The sequence below is a fragment of the Columba livia genome, chromosome 25 (genome assembly GCF_036013475.1).
Source record: "Columba livia isolate bColLiv1 breed racing homer chromosome 25, bColLiv1.pat.W.v2, whole genome shotgun sequence".
NCBI classification, from domain to species: Eukaryota; Metazoa; Chordata; class Aves; order Columbiformes; family Columbidae; genus Columba; species Columba livia.
Genome location: NC_088626.1, coordinates 3,680,487 through 3,698,280, shown reverse-complemented (window position 1 = coordinate 3,698,280; position 17,794 = coordinate 3,680,487). Strand labels below are relative to the sequence as shown.

At 62.7% G+C, this 17,794-nt stretch overlaps 1 protein-coding gene across 1 annotated transcript; it reads left to right on the top strand.

The window, feature by feature from the left end:
* The first annotated feature begins 1,861 nt into the window (after positions 1-1,861).
* FER1L5 (fer-1 like family member 5) lies at positions 1,862-17,478 on the top strand. The gene is made up of 38 exons (XM_065041219.1): positions 1,862-2,059; positions 2,136-2,198; positions 2,276-2,326; positions 2,400-2,430; positions 2,509-2,624; positions 2,703-2,814; positions 2,906-2,985; positions 3,090-3,158; positions 3,267-3,310; positions 3,419-3,495; positions 3,578-3,666; positions 3,940-4,148; positions 5,156-5,342; positions 6,453-6,608; positions 7,284-7,397; positions 8,823-8,996; positions 9,636-9,750; positions 9,843-9,920; positions 10,001-10,182; positions 10,251-10,409; positions 10,489-10,587; positions 11,315-11,464; positions 11,540-11,761; positions 12,282-12,291; positions 12,385-12,605; positions 13,202-13,327; positions 13,406-13,561; positions 13,642-13,733; positions 14,245-14,415; positions 15,069-15,217; positions 15,290-15,429; positions 15,938-16,026; positions 16,108-16,203; positions 16,293-16,434; positions 16,515-16,614; positions 16,754-16,956; positions 17,047-17,156; positions 17,229-17,478. The coding sequence occupies exons 1-38, from the start codon at positions 1,862-1,864 to the stop codon at positions 17,476-17,478; spliced, it is 4,830 nt and encodes a 1,609-aa protein (XP_064897291.1).
* The last annotated feature ends 316 nt before the right edge of the window (positions 17,479-17,794 follow it).

Below are 17,794 nucleotides of genomic sequence, written 5' to 3'. Positions count from 1 at the left end.
GACATGGGGACATAGGGGCACAAGGACACGGGGACATGGGGTTATAGAGATGCACAGACATGGGGATATATGGACATGGGGATGCAGTGACATAAGGACATGGGGACATGGGGACAACCGGGACATAGAGGTGCACAGACATGGGGATATATGGACATGGAGACATGGGGATGTGGTGACATAAGGACATGGGGACATAGAGATGCAGACATGGGGATATATGGACATGGAGACATGGGGATGTGGTGACATAAGGACATGGGGACATAAAGATGCACAGACATGGGGATATATGGACATGGGAACACAGAGACACACGGACTTGAGTATGTGGGGACATGGGGACAGGCAGATATAGAGACTTGGTGTTATAGGGGCACACGGACCTAGGGATGTGGAGATGGACAGTTTTGGGGATATATGGACAGGGGGACATGGGGATGCAGTGACACAAGGACATGGGGACACATGGATGTGCGGATGTGGTGATGTGGGGACATGGGGACAGACAGATATGGGAGTATAGTGTGATGGGGACACATGGACACGGTGACGTGGGGACATGCAGACATGGAGTTGCAGTGACATGGGGACAGATGAATATGCAGACACGGGGACAGAGTGACTTGGGGGCACAGTGACGTGGACACAGGGACATGGGGACACAAGGACACACAGACATGGGGATGCAGTGATAGGGAGACGTGGGGATACATGGGCTTGGGGACAAGTGATGCGGGGGCATGGGGGCATGCAGACCTGGGGACATGGTGTCATAGGGACATGGGGACACATGGTCAGGGGACACACAGACATTGAGACAAACAGGTATGGGCACACAGAGATGTGGGGACACAAGGACGTGGGTACCCAGTGACACAGTGACACCTCCCAAGCCAAGCCAACAGCAGTGTCCCTGCCCTGTGCCCCCACAGTGCCATTCTGGAACCCTTCCCGGTGCCAGGGTGACAGCGCCTGGGTGACACGGTGGCACAGGGTTGTGGCCATGCTGCGGCTCCTGGTGGCCAGTGCCCGCATCCCTGAGGCCACCAGCGCTGGGCCCGGCGTGCACGTGTCTGCCCGTTTCCGAGGTACCGCTGGGGACGGGGGGGACACCGCAGTCACCGTCCACGTGCATGGGGGCAGTGCCAGTCATCCCCCTACACCACGATGTCCCCACCCTGCCGTGCCACCACCCTCTGTCCCGTCCCCATCAGGTGTCCCCAGGAGCACCCGGGTGTTGCCGGAGGAGCGCAGCCCCACCTGGGACGAGGTGAAGTGACCTCGGGGTGGCCCACAGTGGCACGGGGACACTCATGTCACACCACTGACCCCTTGTCACCACCAGACGCTGGCATGGCCACTGGGCACGTGTCCCCTGCGCCCCACGGACACCCTGACCCTGCGCCTGCGGCACTGGGGACAGCCAGTGCCCCAGGGGTGAGTAGCACCGTGGTGGGGGGTCCGTCCCCAGTGTCACCACCCTCACCATGTCCCCTTGTCCCGGCAGAGTCCTGGGTGCCACCACAGTGTCACTGGAGCAGTTGGTGGCCAACCCAGGGCTGCCGCTGTCCCTCAGCCACGTGCCACTGCTGGACCCTCAGGGGCAGCCCACGGGGGTAAGCACTCCCCTGCAACGCAACAGCACCCTTGGGTGTCACTGGGCACAGCTTGGGGTGTCACCTGTCCCTTCGCAGTGCACCCTCACCCTCCGCTGCTCCTACATCCCCCACGGCACACCTGGGGACGTTGCGGTCCCCTTGCAAGGACAGGTGCCACCACGGGCAGCATCACCAGGGACATCCCAGCGCCCCAACAAGCCACCGGCGAAGGGGAAAGAGGATTTCCAGGTATGACACCCATGGATGCGGTGTCACCCAGGGGTGACGTCCCATCCGTGGTGGCCACCGCGTCACCGCCTGTCCCACAGGTGCGAGTGAGGGTCATCGAGGGCCACCAGCTCCAGGGCAATGACATCAAGCCGGTGGTGACAGTTCTCATCGGCCAGAAGCACTTCAGGACCAGGATCCAGACAGGGAACAACCCCTACTACAACGAGGTGACACCAGGGAGGGGGCACGGGGACCCACCGGTGTCCCCTCACCCCACCCTCACCTCCTTTTGCCCATTTCTAGGTGTTTTGGCAAAATTTCCGCCGGACGCCCGCCCGGCTGGCAGCCGAGCTCATTGTCTTCCAGGTCGGGGTTTTCGGTGGCACTGATGGGGACGGGGACAGCGGGGTGGCCACTGACGCTGTGTCCCATGCTTGTCACAGGTGCTAGACTCCCGGGCCAGCCGTGCCAAAGCCATCATCGGCGTCTTTCAGGTGGGGGACAGTGACTCGGGGACGCGGCGTCACAGCGCGGCTCGGCCACCCTCACCCTCTTTGCCCCCCGCAGCTGGACATCGGCACCATCTACCACGCACCGGGTAGGCGAGAGGCTCGGGGTGACACTGCGGTGACACCACGGTGACATTGGGTGACGACGGGGTGACCCCTGGTGCCAGGACGCAGCTTGAGCTGGAAGTGGCTGAGCCTGCAGCACCCCCAGCACCCCGAAACCGGCTCCCGCGGGTACCTGCGCGTCAGCCTGGCTGTGCTCCGTGCCGGTGAGACGGCACCGGTGAGACCCCCCACATACCTCCCCAGCACCCCAAAAATTATATGATGGGGTCCCCCATTTTTATACAATCCCCCCAAGGAGGAGAAGGCACCGGCGGGGGACGAGGACGTGGAAGCCAACCTGCTGCGGCCATCGCCGTGTGTCGCCACACTGCAACTACGTGTCTACCGCGCCGAGGACCTGCCGCAGGGTGCGACACCCCAAAACCTCCCCTTTTATTATTTTGGGGTGAGGATAGATTTAGGGGACCCCCCACCCACTTCTTGCCATCCCCGCTGCAGCAGAGCCACCTCGGTTACCGGTCGGCGGCAAGAGGGGCTTCGTAGCGGCGGCAGTGAGGGTGCGATTTGCCGGCAGGACGGTGGGTGCTGGGTAGATTATGGGGTGGGGGGCTCACATTTTGGGGTGGGGGGGGTCACATTTTGGGGTGTCAAGGGGGAGCGCTCACAGCTCTGCCCATCGCAGCTCTGCACCCAGGTGATGCCCCCCGATGCCAACCCGGAGTGGAACGAGGTTTTCTTCTTTCCCTTGCGGGTGAGGTGCCCCCCAAAAATCCCACACCCCTTCCCCAAGGTGAGCGCACCCCCAAGATGGGGGGGCACCCCCATTTCAACACCCCCCTTTTTGTTCGCCTCTCCGCAGCTGCCCCCCATCTGCGATGAGATTCAGCTGGCCATCCTCAGCGGGTACATGGGGACCTCCCCAAAAGGTTTTGGGAGGTTTTTGGGGACATCTCTATTTTGGGGACCCCCTTATTTTTGGGGAGACCCCCCTCCTTTCCATGCCCCCCCTAGGTCCCGCAGCAGCAAAGTCCTGGGCACCGCCACCCTCCGCCTCTCCCAAATCTCCTCTGCTGGTGCTGAGCTGGAGGGTGAGCAGGGGCCACCCTTGGGTGGGGGGCTCCCCAGCACCCAGACCCCCAACACCCACTGAACCCCCTTTTTCACCCACAGAGGGGACCCCCGGGTTCTTACCCTGCTTCGGACCCAGTTTCCTCCCCTTCTACGGTCCCCGCTCGGATCCTGCCAGGACACCCAGCACCGTGAGCGGGTGACAGAGGGGACAGCACCCATTTTTTTCAGGGGGGGACACCCCAAATCACCCCCCCACCCTTATGTGACAGGACACTGGGGTGGCTTACCGTGGCCGGGTGCTACTGGAGCTCAGCACCCACATGGGGACACCAGATGGGCGCCAGCGCGGTGCCATCGCCCCTGAGGACGTCACCCGGGTGCAGGTGACACAGCGCGATGCCACCCCCGCCGTCTTTAATTCTTATTTCTAAGTACAACTCGAGGGTATTTTTTTGTCACAGCGTCACTTGCCCCGATGTCGCCGCTTCGGGCTCTGCGGCATCTTTTATTCGGCCACCATGGTGCCACCCGGCCCCGAGCTCCTGCGCTTCGAGCTCAGCCTGGGCCACTACGGGGACACCAGCGATGTCACCTGCAAGCCCACGGCTTCCGTCACCCCGTACTGTTGTCCCCTCTTTGACGGTGAGTGGGATGTTGGGACGGGGACACAGTGGGTGACACTGCGCAGTGTCCCATGGGATGTTCTGGGTCCAGGGAACCGCTACCACTACTTGCCATGGTATGGTGACAAGCCGGTGGCAGCTGTCACCTCGTCCTGGGAGGACGCCGGTGACCGATGGGACACCCTGAACCTCCTGCGGAGCGTGTGCCGGCGGCTGGTGAGCACCCATGGGTGACAGCGGGGTGGAGGTGACACCCCCTGGTTGGGTTGGGACAGTTTGGGGGCTTTATTTTGTAGGGGGACAACGTGGCGGAGCTGAGGGACGCACATGGGGACACCCGAGGGGACATCGGCAGGAGGCTGCTGCGCCAGCTGGTGCAGGACTGCAGGTGGCAATGGGGGATTTTGGGGGGGAATGGGGGATTTTGGGGGAAAATGGGACAGTTGAGGTGAAATGGGGAATTTGGGGGGAAAAAATGGGGAATTTAGGGGGTGGGAATGGGACAATTATGGGGAACAAATGGGGAGTTTGGAGGGATATGGGACAATTGGGGCAATGGGGAATTTGGGGGGTGAAATGGGGAATTTGGGGGGAAATGGGATAATTGGGGGAAATGGGTTTTTTGGGGGGAATGGGGAATTTGAGGGGGAGAAATGGGGAATTCTTTGGGGGGAAATGGGACTTTTGGGGGAAATGGGAAATTTATGGGGGGAAAAGGGGCATTGCTGGGGGGAAAAGAGACATTTTGGGGGGAGAAATTTTGGGGAGATAATGTGACATCTTGGGGGGAAAACGGAGCATTTTTTTTGGGAAAATGTAGCATTTTGGGTGAGAAACGGGGCATTTTGGAGGCGAAACAGGACATTTTGGGGCAGATAAATGTGGCGTTTTGGGGGGAAAATGTGGCATTTTGGGGGAGAAATGTGGCATTTTTTGGGGAAATGGGGCATTTTTTGGGGGCAAAGGGGCATTTTGGAGGGGAAATGGGGAATTTTGGGGGGTAGACAGGATATTTTGGGGGGAAAACGTGGCGTTTTGCGGGGGCTGTTTGCAGGCAGGCGCTGGCGCGGCTGGAGGAGCAGCCGACCCCCACGGCGCTGGACGCCCACCTGCGCACCGCGCGGCTGCACCTGCTGCGGCACATGGTGGCAACCGCGGCCGAGCCACCGCGGGCCGGCTGGGACACCCTGCTGGACACAGCCCAGGGCTGGCTGAGGAGGGTGACAGCGCTGGCCGTGGAGGTGGGACATCCCTGGGACAAGTTACATGGGGGACAGCACTCTGATTTGTGGTTGGGATGGGGTGACATGGGGGACATTGTGTGACAAGTTGTGGCTGGTCTCAGCCCAGTGAGGATGGGGTGACATGGGGGACATCACTGTGATGAGTTGTGACTGGGATGGGGTTATATGTGGGACATCACCGCGATGAGTTGTGACCGGGATGGGCTAACATGGGGGACATCACTGTGATGAGTTGTGATCAGTCTCAGCTTGCTGGGAAGGGGTGATATAGGGGACAATGTGTGACAAGTTGTGGCTGGGATGGGGTGACATAGGGGACATCGCTGTGATGAGTTGTGGCTGGGATGGGGTTATATGGGGGACATCACCGCGATGAGTTGTGACGGGGATGGGGTGACATGGGGGACATCACCGTGATGAGTTGTGATCAGTCTCAGCCTGCTGGGAAGGGGTGATATAGGGGACATTGTGTGACAAGTTGTGGCTGGGATGGGGTGACATGGGGGACATCGCTGTGATGAGTTGTGGCTGGGATGGGGTGATATGGGGGACATCGCTGGGATGAGTTGTGGCTGGGATGGGGTGATATGGGGGACATCGCTGGGATGAGTTGTGGCCCATCTCAGCCCGCCAGGAAGGGGTAATAAAGGGGACATTGTGTGACAAGTTGTGGTCAGTCTCGACCCAACCAGGATGGGGTGACATGAGGGATATCGCTCTAATGAGTTGTGTCTGGGATGGGGTGACATGGAGGACATCACTGTGATGAGTTGTGGTCAGGATGGAGTGACATGGGGGACATCACTGTGATGAGTTGTGATCGGTCTCAGCCTGCTGGGAAGGGGTGATATGGGGGACATTGTGTGACAAGTTGTGGCCGTGATGGGGTGACATGGGGGACATCACTGGGATGAGTTGTGGCCGGTCTCAGCCCAACCAGGATGGGGATACATGGGGGACATCCCTGGGATGAGTATGGCTGGGATGGGGTTACATGGGGGACATTGCTGGGATGAGTATGGCTGGGATGGGGTGACATGGGGGACACAGCTGGGATGAGTTGTGGCCGGTCTCAGCCTGCTGGTCTCTCTCTCTCTGTCCCCACAGCCGCAGGCCGGTGTCCCCGATGTGCTGCTGTGGCTGCTGCAGGGGGACAGACGCGTGGCCTGTGCCCGTGTCCCCGTGCCCGACATCATGTTCTCGCCGAGCGGCCCCGGCGCCTGCGGGAGGTTCTGCGGCCGCATCCAGACTCTCTTCCTGGTGGTGGGCACCCCATGTCCCCTCCCTGTCACCTCATTGTCCCCTCCATGTCCCTTCCACATCCCCTTCATGTCTCCTCAGTATCTCCTCCATATCCCATCCATGTCCCCCTTTGTTTCCCCCCATATCCCCTCCATGTCCACTCTATATGTCCGTGTCCCCTCTATGTCCCCTTTGTGACCCCTTGTGTCTCCTCCATGACCACTCCAGATCTCTGTGTCCCCTACATGTCCCCTTTGTGTCCTCTCCACATCTCCACATGCCCTCTGTGTCCCCTCCGTGTCGCACCTAGACCTTCTCCATATCTCCCCCATGTCGCCTCCATGTCCCCCCAATGTTCCCTCCATGTCACCTTTGTGTGTCCCCATGTCCCCTCCACATCTCTTCCATGACCCCTCTGTGTCCCTCCTAGACCTTTTCCACATCTGCTCCATGTCCCCTTTGTGTCCCCTCTACATTCCCCCCACATCCCCTCCATGTCCCCTTTGTGTCCCCTCCATCTGCCTTCTGTGTCCCCTTTTATGTCTCTCCCAGACCTTCTCCATATCTGCTCCATGTCCCCCTTGTGTCCTCTCCACATCTCCACATCCCCTCTGTGTTCCCTCCATGTTCCTCCTAGACCTTCTTCGTATCTCCCCCATGTCCCCTCTCTGTCCCCACTGTGTCCCCACCACACAGGGCTCCGGTGACATCCATGCCCAGCTCCGGCTCCGGCTCTGGCTGGGACGTGTGGCCAACAGTGATGACCTGTCCCGGCACCTCGAGGGGACCTTGCACATCTACGCCGAGACGGTGCGCCCTTGGCCGGGGGGGCGACACCACCCCACGGTGTCCCCAAACCCCCCTCACCCTCCCGTGTCCCGTCCCAGTACGAAAACCAGACCAAGCTGCTGGGCAAGTGGGGTCCCCGGGGGCTGCTGGGGTGCCCCTGCTTCTCGGACAGTGCCGGCAAAGCGGGGCTCCCCCGCCACCGCATCCATCCCCCCCGCGGCTGGCGCTGGGACGGGCCCTGGACCGTGGAGCCGCAGCGGCGGTGAGTCCCCCAGCAGGGGTGGTGACACCCCCGGGGACATCGGGGAGGGTGACACAGGTATTTTTGTCCTCAAGGCTGCTGCTGGACGCGGAGACCAATGTGGGCGAGGTGCTGGAGGAGGTGTACGAGAATGAGAGCCGCCAGCGCGGTGGCGAGTGGGGACCTGCCGCCGTGACCAACACTGACATCGTGAGTGGGCAGTGGCACTGGGGACACCAGCGGTGAGGTGACACAAGCACATTGGGGCTCAGCACTCACCTGCTTTTGCAGAGCGGCGCGGCGGTGCCACCCAAGGAAGAGGTGGCGTGTCCCCAAGGTTGGCACATCACCCATGACTGGCACGTGGATGTGACGGGGGCCGTGGATGAGGCGGGTGAGTGGGTGTCCCCACCCTGGGGTGAGTGGGTGGTGGAAGTGATGGTGACAAGAACAAGCGGGTGCCGCAGGGTGGGAGTACGGGACGAGCGCGGGTGCCGGCGGTGTCCCCCCAGCGTGGCACGCCACCGAGAAGACATACCATACACTGCGGCGCCGGCGCTGGCTGCGCACCCGCCGCAGGGACCCCGGCACACAGGGACCCGAGCAGGACGTGGAGACCTTCCTACGGCTGGTCAGGACAGTGGGGACAGGGACAGGGCAGCAAGGAGGGAACATCAGGGCGGGCGTTGCAGGGATGGGGTGGCAGGGATGGGCACATCAGGATTGGGGAGGCAGGAACAGATGTGACAAGGATGGAGTGGCAGGGATGGGGGTGGCATGACTGGGGTGACGGGGGTGGCAGAGATGGGGACATCAGGGATGGGGCTGACAGGGATGACAAGGATGGGGTGGCAGAGATGAGAACAATAGGATGGGGACGGCAGGGATGGGAACATCAGGGATGGAGGTGACAGGTAACAAGGATGGGGTGGCAGGGATGGAGTTGCAGGGACAGAGGTGACAAGGATGGGGTGGAAGGGATGGGAGTGAGAGGATAGGGACAGCAGGGATGGACACGTCAGGGATGGGGGTGGCGTGACTGGGGTGACAGGGATGGGGGTGGCAGGGATGGGAGCGACAAGATACGGGTGACACAGATGGGGTGGCAGGGATGGGGAGGGAGGGACAGTGGTGGGAGTGCCCTGGTACAAGCAGCCCCGTCCATCCCCATGTGCCACCCCGTGCTGACCCCTGTGTCCCCACAGCACAGCCCCGAGGCAGCGGGGACCGAGGCCTGGGAATACGGGTCCCTCTGGGGCTCCCGCTTCCACCTGCAGCCGCGGCTGGGTGACGTGTGCCGGCGGCGCTGCTGGCACCGCGGCATGGTGCCGAACCAGCCCGGGGCCAGGGCGGCCCTGTTCCTGCTGGAGGGGACCCCGGTACGAGAGAACGGGGGGAACTGGGGCAACTGGGGGAACTGGGGCTGGGGGTGGAGGGTGGGGTGCGGGGAGGGATGTGGGACAGAGGGATGGAGGGACAGAGGGACAGAGACTCTGCTGCCAAGGAACAAGCGCCAGGAGCAGAGGAAACGGCCTCAAGTTGCGCCAGGGGAGGTTGAGGTTGGATGTGGGAACAATTTCTTCCCCAAAGGGCTGTGGGGCATTGGAACAGGCTGCCCAGGGCAGTGCTGGAGTCACCATCCCTGGAGGGCTGGACAGACGGACATGAGGTTCTCAGGACATGGGGCAGTGCCGGGGGTGGGGGAACGGGTGGACTCAATGAGCTCGAGGGGCTTTTCCAACCAAAATGATTGTGTGGGGGGACGGAGGGAGGGACAGAGGGACAGAGGGATGCAGGGAAGGAGGGATAGAGAGATGGATGGATGGATGGATGGATGGATGGATGGATGGATGGATGGATGGATGGATGGATGGATGGGAGATGAAGGGACAGAGGGATGAGGAGACGGATGTAGTGACGTGGAGACAGTAATGCTGGGGCAGAAGGACATGGCACGACAGCAAGACGCAGGGCCAGGGGACAGCAGGGCCAAGGGGACACCTCCCCGCACCCCGCAGAGCAAAGAGGACGTGGCCGAGGACGACGAGACGCCTGCGGCCGAGTGTCCAGCGCGGGGCTCATCCCGGACCAGCCCCAAGCAGCCCATGCCCCTCATCCTCTGCACCTTCCAGCGTGAGCCCTGGGGACACGGCAGGGGGACACAGTGACAACCCAGCGGGGTCCCAGCCCCCCCGTCACCTCTTGTCACCCCGTCCCTCCTGCAGGACCCAACTTCTTCCAGCTGCGCTGCTACATCTTCCAGGCGCTGGAACTGACACCCCGTGCCACCAAAGCCACCGCAGGTGGGACACCCCCCAAAAAGACCCCCAGACCCCCACTCTGGTGGGTAGCCTGAGGTGCTGAGGGTGTCCTTGTCCCCCAGACCCCGTCGCCCACGTCTCCTTCGTGCACGTCAGCCAGAGCACCCGGGTGCTGCCCGGCACCCTGGACCCGCTCTGGGACCAGACGCTGCTTTTCCAGCGGGTGCTGCTGTACGGGGACCCCCAGGGGGTCCAGGACGAGCCCCCCATGGTGGTGGTGGAGGTTTTTGACCAGGATGGAGGGGTATGGCACCCATGGCGGGGGGGACCCATGGGTGGGGGCAGCACCCATGCCCAAGCCATGTGTTGCAGGGTGCTGGTGCTTTCCTGGGAAGGAGCGTGTGCGCCCCACAAGTTTGGCTGGACGTGGGGCAGCGGAAGCCCCCCCGGCTGCAGCGGTACCCACTGCGGGGGTCCGGGGAGTCGGATGGGGAGCTGCTGGCGGCCTTTGAGCTGCTGCATGACACCCAGGTGAGGGGCTGGGGAGGGACAGGGGGCACAGGGGATGATAGCCCATCTTCATCATCATCATCATCATTGTCCTTGGCAGGATGGGGCCCTGGCACAAGTGACCCCCCCGCCGTGGAGGGAGGGGGTTTTCAGTGTCCCCCAGGGCATCCGGCCGCTCCTGCGGCTGGTGGCACTGGAGGTGAGACCACAGTGGGGACAGGGGTGGGGAACAGGCTGGGGACAGGGACAGGGATGAAGAAGGGGATGGGATGGGATGGGATGGGATGGGATGGGATGGGATGGGATGGGATGGGATGGGATGGGATGGGATGGGATGGGGACAAGGACAGGGAAAGGGATGAGGACAGAAGTGGCTGGGAGCAAGGACGTGGAGTGGAACAGGGATAAAGACAAGAGGGACAAGGTTGGGATGGGCAAAGGGATGGGACAGGGATGAAGGTGGGATGAGGACAAGGTCCCAGATCGAGAATGGAGGGAAACAGGCTGGGGACAGGGACAAGAACAGTGATGAAGGTCCTGGGGAAGGGATGGGGACAGGGATGGGGACAAGGATGAATGTGGGATGAGGACAAGATCCCAGATTGAGAATGGAGGGAAACAGGCTGGGGACAGGGACAAGAACAGTGATGAAGGTCCTGGGGAAGGGATAGGGACAGTACAGGGATGGGGACAAGGATGAAACCAGGCTGGGGATGAGGTCAGGGATGGAGACAGGCCAGGGACAAGGACAGGGATGACGATGGGGACAGACCCAAAGGGATGAACCCAAGATTAGGACGGGATGGAGCTGGAGATGGGGACAGGGATGGGTACAGTGACAGCCATCCCCAGCACCCCCCAGGCCCACAGCCCACCTGCGGTGACCCCAGCGCACCCAGGGGGTGACAGCCACCGGTGTCCCCCAGGTGCTGGCGTGGGGGCTGCGGGGGCTGCAGGGCGGCGTGCGGGCACCCAGCCTGGAGCTGCAGTGCGGGGGGCAGACCCTGCGGACCCCTCCCATCCTCAACCTGCCCACCAACCCCAACTTCCCCATCAACGCCTTCCTGCTGCCGCTGGTGAGGACGGGAGGGGGAGCACCCCACCCATGGGTGCTGGCACCCCGGAGTGATGACTTGGCTCCCCCCACCCAGAATTTACCAGCGGAGGAGGAATATGTGCCCCCCATCTGGCTGCGGGTGCTGGACACACGGGAGTTTGGGTACCGGCCCATGGTGGGACAGGCCTGCGTGCGGGGGCTGGGCCGATATTACTGGCCACCCCCCGGGCAGGGAAAGCCTCCCCCTGGCCCTGCAACCCCCTCATCTGGCTCTGGTAATGGCTCTGCCCAGCCCTGGTACCTGCTGCCCATCCCTGTCGCATCCCTGGCACCCCCTGTCCCATCCCTGTCCCATCTCTGGTACCTCCTGACCCATCCCTGGTACCTCCTGCCCCAACCCTGGCACCTCCTGTCCATCCCTGACCCATCCCTGACACCTCCGGCCCATCTCTGTTGCTTCCTGCCCCAACTCTGCCCATCCCTGGCACCCCTTGTCCATTCCTGGCAGCCCCTGTCCCATCTCTGGTACCTCCTGCCCCATCCCTGGCAGCTGCTGCCCAACCCTGTCCCATCCCTGACCCATCTCTGGTACCTTCTGCCCCATCCCTGGTACCTCCTGTCCATCCATGGTACCCCCTGTCCATTCCTGCCCCATCCCTGGCACCTCCTGCCCATCTCTGTTGCCTCCCACCCCATCTCTGTCCATCCCTGGCATCCCCCATCCATCCCTGGCACCCCCTGTCCATTCCTGCCCCATCCATGTACCCCCTGCCCATCCCCGCCCCCTCCGGGATGGTTTATGTGCCCCTCTCCCCCGCAGCCGCTCTCTGGGGTAGGATACGTCAGGTGAGTCCCTCGGCACCCCACACCCCCTCAGCACCACTGGGGTCCCCAGCCCAGTGCCTCAGTTTCCCTGAGCTGTCCCCTTTGTCCCTGCAGATGCTGCCCAGGATCGCTGCCGAGGGGGCTGGGGACAAGGTGGGCACAGCAACAGCGTCACTGGGGTCACCAGGAGCCACCTGTCCCCACCTCACCCTGCTCCCCACCAGGCTGCAGAAGAGGAGAAAGAGGAAGATGAGGATGAAGACGACTGGTGGAGCAAATTCTATGCAGCCATGGGGGACAAGGCGAAGAGGAGGACAGGCAGGGACAGACTGAAGGTCCGGGGACAGTGGACAGGGATGGGGACAAGGTCAGGAGTGGGACAGGGATGGAGATGGGGACAGGAATGAAACAAAATTGGGACAGGGATGGTTGGGGATGAGGACACAGGAGGGGAGAGGGATGAAGGTGGGATAGGGGTCAGGTCAGGGATGGGGATTGAGAGGGAACAGGGATGGGGACAGGGATGAAAATGGGCTGGGGACAAGGTCAAGGATGGAGATTGGGAGAGGAACAGGGACAGGGATGAAGAGGAGATGTGACAAGGACAGGGATGAAGGTGGGATGGAGACAGGGATGAAGATGGGATGGGGACAAGGCTGAAGGTGAGATGGGGACAGGGATGAAGATGGGATGTGGACAGGGATGAAGATGGGATGAGGACAGGGATGAAGATGGGATGGGGACAAGGCTGAAGGTGAGATGTGGACAGGGATGAAGATGGGATGGGGACAGGGATGAAGATGGGATGGGGACAGGGATGAAGATGGGATGGGGACAAGGCTGAAGAAGGGTAGAGGGACATGATGGGGAGAAGCACCAAGATGGGGTTGGGGACAGGGACAAAGGGCTAAGGGCAGAACTCACTCCCCAGATCTACAGCTGCGAGCTGGAGGCGCTGCCCGAATTCGAGGGGCTGCAGGATTTCTGCCAGACCTTCCCCCTCTACGGGCCGGGGGGTCACCCCGCGGGGGGGGACGACCCCGTGGGTGAGTTCAAGGTGGGTGACACCTCTGAGGGGACACCCTAGTGCCGGGGTGGGGACAGCCGAGGGTGCACAGCTGGGCGGCTCTCGCAGGGGCTTTTCCACATCTACCCCCTGCCCGAGGACCCCGCCGTGTCCCCCCCGCCCCGACATTTCCAGCAGCTGCCCCCCAGCCAACCCCAAAAGTGCCTGGTGAGGGTCTACGTGGTCCGGGCCTTCGACCTGCCCCCCAAGGACAGAAACAGGCTGGTAAGGTCAGCCATGGGTGCTGGGCAGGGTGACCCATCCCCCTGCCTCATGTCACCCTGAGTGTCCCCCAATGCTGGCAGTGTGACCCCTACGTGCGCGTCTCATTGGGGAAGAAGAAGCTGGGCCAGCGAGACCAGTACGTGCCCAACACGTTGGAGCCCGTTTTTGGCAGGTACGGCCAGGGCGGGTGACCCGGTGGCACTGTCACGCCTGGGTGGCACCGGGGCGGGGGGGGCCCATTCCCCATGTCAGCCTGTCCCTGTGCCACCATGTCCCTGTGCCACTGGAACCCTGTGCCACCAGGTGCCACACCAGCAGGTCCCCATGTCACCAAGTGCCTACACTATCAGCTCCCTATTCCCCGCACCAGAAGGTTCCTGAGCCTCCATGTCCCCAATTCCTCTGCCACCACGTCCCCATGCCACCACGTCCCCATACCCTGTGCTGGAGGTTCCTTGTGCCACCATGTCCCCACTCCCCATGTCACCAGATGCCCCATTCCCAACATCTGCAGGTCCCTGTGCCACCATATCCCCATTCACCACACTGGTGGGTTCCCATGCCACCATGTCCTCGTGCCACCATGTCCTCATGCCACCATGTCCCCATGCCCACGTGTCCCCACTCCCTGTGCCAGCGGGTGCCACCAGCATGTCCCCGGGGCTGATGACACCCGCTGCCAGGCTGTTTGAGGTGACAGGGACCATCCCGCTGGAGAAGGACCTGCGGGTGACACTGCTGGACTATGATGTGGTGCCACCGGACCAGGAGATTGGCACCACCACCATCGACCTGGAGAACCGCCTGCTGTCCCGCTACCGCGCCAACTGCGGGCTGGCGGCTCGCTACCGCACGTAGGTGTCACCAGGGCGGGGGACACTGTGGGGGCTTGGGGACATCAGGGTGCACAGGCCTGAGCACAGGAGCAGGCGTTGGAGTGGGCACGGGGTGGTGGGGACAGGGTGATGGGGACAGGATGGGGACAATGGGATGGGCACAGGGTGATGGGGACAAGATGATGGGGACAAGATGATGGGGACAGGATGGGAACAAGGATGGGGACAGAGAGATGGAGTTGGGGGGGCTATAAGAGGGCTGGGACAGGGAGATGGTGACAGGGACATGGGGACAGGATGGGCACAGGGGTGGGGACATGGACATGGGCACAGAGAGATGGGGATGGGGGTACCTGTGGGTGGGGATGGGGACAGAGACATGGAGACAGGGACATGGGGACAGGAGGGACACAGGGATGAGGACAGAGAGATGGAGACAGAGTGGGGACAGGGATGGGGACAGGAACATGTCCACAGAGAGATGGGGACAGGGGGCACATGAGAGTGGGGACAGAGACCTGGGGACAGGAGAGAGCACAAGGAGATGAGGATGAGGTTGGCGCAGGGATGAAGACCTGGTTATCGGTTTGGCACATGCAAGGGGCACAGGGGGGTGACAGCCAGGGAGGGGACACCCAGGAGTGTCCCCAGCCCACCCACTGTCCCCACAGCACCGGCCCCGGGTGCTGGAGGGACCAACTCCCCCCCAGCCGCATCCTGGAGCATTTCGCCCACACCCGGGGGCTCCCGGCACCCGAGTTCAGCGCCGAGGGCACCACTGTCACCTTTGGGGACCAAACCATCCTGCTCAGCCAGTTTGGTGGGTGGGGGTTCGGGTGGGGACATGGAGGGGCCCGATCCTGTCCCCTGGTGTGATGGCTCAGCCTTGCAGAGAGCGCACCCCCCGTGCACCAGCACCAAGGGCCCCCCCGTGAGCGCCTGGCCCTGCACGTTCTCCGCCGTTGTCACCTTGTCCCCGAGCACCTGGAGACCCGCACCCTCTACAACAGCACCCAGCCTCAGATGGAACAGGTGGGGATGGGGACAGAGTGATGGGGACCTTGGGGTGATGGGAACATGGTCAGGGAGGGACCCCAGGGTGATGGGGACCTTGGGGTATAGGGGGATGCCAGGGGACAATTGGGGATCTTGGGGTGACAGGGACCTTGGGGTGGTAGGCACCTTGAGATATAAGGGGATGCTGGGAACAATAGGGACGTTGGGGTGACATTGGCCTTGGGAATGGGTGATGGGGACCCCAAGGCAATAGGGACCTTGGGGTATAAGAGGATGCCAGGGGACAATGGGGACCTTGGGGTGACAGGGACCCTGGGGTGATGGGGACCTTGGGGTATAAGGGGATGCCAGGGGACAACAGGGACCTTGGGGTGACATTGACCCTGGGGATGGGTGATGGGGACCCCAGGGTGACAAGGACCCCAGGGCAGGGAGGGATGCTGGGGGTAGAGGAAGGAATGGGGACCCCAGGGGTGATGGGGACACTCAGGGACAGGGGTGACAGACCCACCCCTCCACGCAGGGCAAGGTGCAGATGTGGGTCGATGTCTTCCCCACCACCCTGGGGAGCCCCGGCCCCCCTGTCGACATCACCCCCCCCAAACCCCAGAGGTGAGCGCCCAGCAGGGCCCTGCGGGTGGGACAGGGACATCCCAGGGTGGTGAAGGTGACACATCCTTGTGTCCCCGTGAGGTACGAGCTGCGCTGCGTGGTCTGGAACACGCGGGACATCGACATGGGGGACGTCAACCTGATCGGGCAGCAGATGAGCGACATCTACGTCATGGGGTGAGCCCAGGCCCCTGCTGTGTGTCCCCCGCAAGGGGGAGGTGACAGCAGCGCTTGGGACAGGGTGACAGCAGCGTCCCCTCCCACAGATGGCTGGACGGGCTGGAGGAGCAGCGGCAGAGGACAGACATCCATTACCGCTCGCTGCAGGGGGACGGGGCCTTCAACTGGCGTTTCGTCTTCTCCTTCCAGTGCCTGGCAGCCGAGGAGCTCTGCATCCTGCCCCACAAGGCAAGGGACACCGCGGGGTGCGGGTGTCAGGGTGGGTGGGGACACAGGGGACAAAGGTGACACCCCCATTTTCCCCCCAGGAGCATTTCTGGAGCCTGGACCCCACGGTGCGAAAGGTGCCCCCCAAGCTCATCCTCCAAGTGTGGGACAATGACAAGTTTTCAGCTGATGAATTTTTGGGTGAGACACTGCCTCCCCACCCTGTGTCCCCGCAGCAGCGTGGGGGACACCCACAGGTGACACCCACAAGGGACAGGGAGCACCCACAGGTGACACAGAGCACCCATGGGTGACACCCTGCCTCGGCTTATCCCCGCAGGCGTCCTGGAGCTGGAGCTCTCCCGGCTGCCGCAGCCGGCCCGGCAACCCCAGAACTGCACCCCAAATCCGCAGGGGACCCCCCAAAGCCCCTGGCCCTGGCGGGGGACACGGGTCCCGTCTCATTTCTCCCTTTTCCGGCAAAAACGGGCCAGGGGGTGGTGGCCGTGCACGGTGCAGGACGGCAACAAGCAGCGCCTCTCGGTAAGGTGGCACTGGGACAGTTGGGGACAGCGGTGACGAGGTGGGGGGGACAGATCCTGCACCCCATTCCCACCCATCACCCCAAAAAAGGGCAAGCTGGAGCTGAGCCTGGAGCTGCTGACGGCAAGGGAGGCGGAAGAGCGGCCGGCGGGGAGAGGCCGCGATGAACCCAACATGTACCCCAAGCTCCAGCCGCCCATGTGAGTCCCCGCGGCACTTGGGGGGTGACAGGAGGGGTGACACGGGGTGTCTGAGCCGGGTGTCACCTGCAGGCGGCCAGAGTGGTCGTTCCTGTGGCTGCAGGCGCCGCTGCGCACCCTTCGCTACGGGCTCTGGCGGCAGCACCGCGGGCGCATCAGCCTGGTGCTGGCGCTGCTGCTGCTCCTGGTGCTGCTCCTCACCTTCATCTACTCCACGCCGGTGAGCGCTGGGGGGGCACGGGCACCCCCAAATCCCTCATCGGCACCTGTGAGTCCCCCCGAGCCTCCCTCTGTGCCTCCTCACAGGGATATTTGGCCATGAAGCTGGTGAACCCGCTGGAGAGCTGGAGGTTTGGCGGGGGATCGCGTCACGCACCCGCTCGCCCCTCGGCGTCACCACTAATAAAGTCACATCTGTAACGGTCAAAGTGTCGCCCGCAGCAATCTGGGCTCATGGAGGGGACTGACAAAGGACTTAGGGGGTTTTGGGGAGCCCCCCTGTGCTGGGATGTGGCCCCTGACTCGCTGCGGTGTCAAAACGCTGCGTCCAGAGTGTTGGGCTCTGCTCCCAAGGAACAAGCGCCAGGAGCAGAGGAAACGGCCTCAAGTTGCGCCAGGGGAGGTTGAGGTTGGATGTG

Coding starts and splice junctions, on each gene's coding strand:
- FER1L5 (XM_065041219.1), top strand. CDS start 1,862: ATGGATGCGGTGTCACCCAGGGGTGACGTCCCATCCGTGGTGGCCACC. Junction 10,410..10,488: donor AGCTGCTGCATGACACCCAG/GTGAGGGGCTGG, acceptor TGTCCTTGGCAG/GATGGGGCCCTGGCACAAGT. Junction 16,204..16,292: donor AGCGACATCTACGTCATGGG/GTGAGCCCAGGC, acceptor CCCCTCCCACAG/ATGGCTGGACGGGCTGGAGG.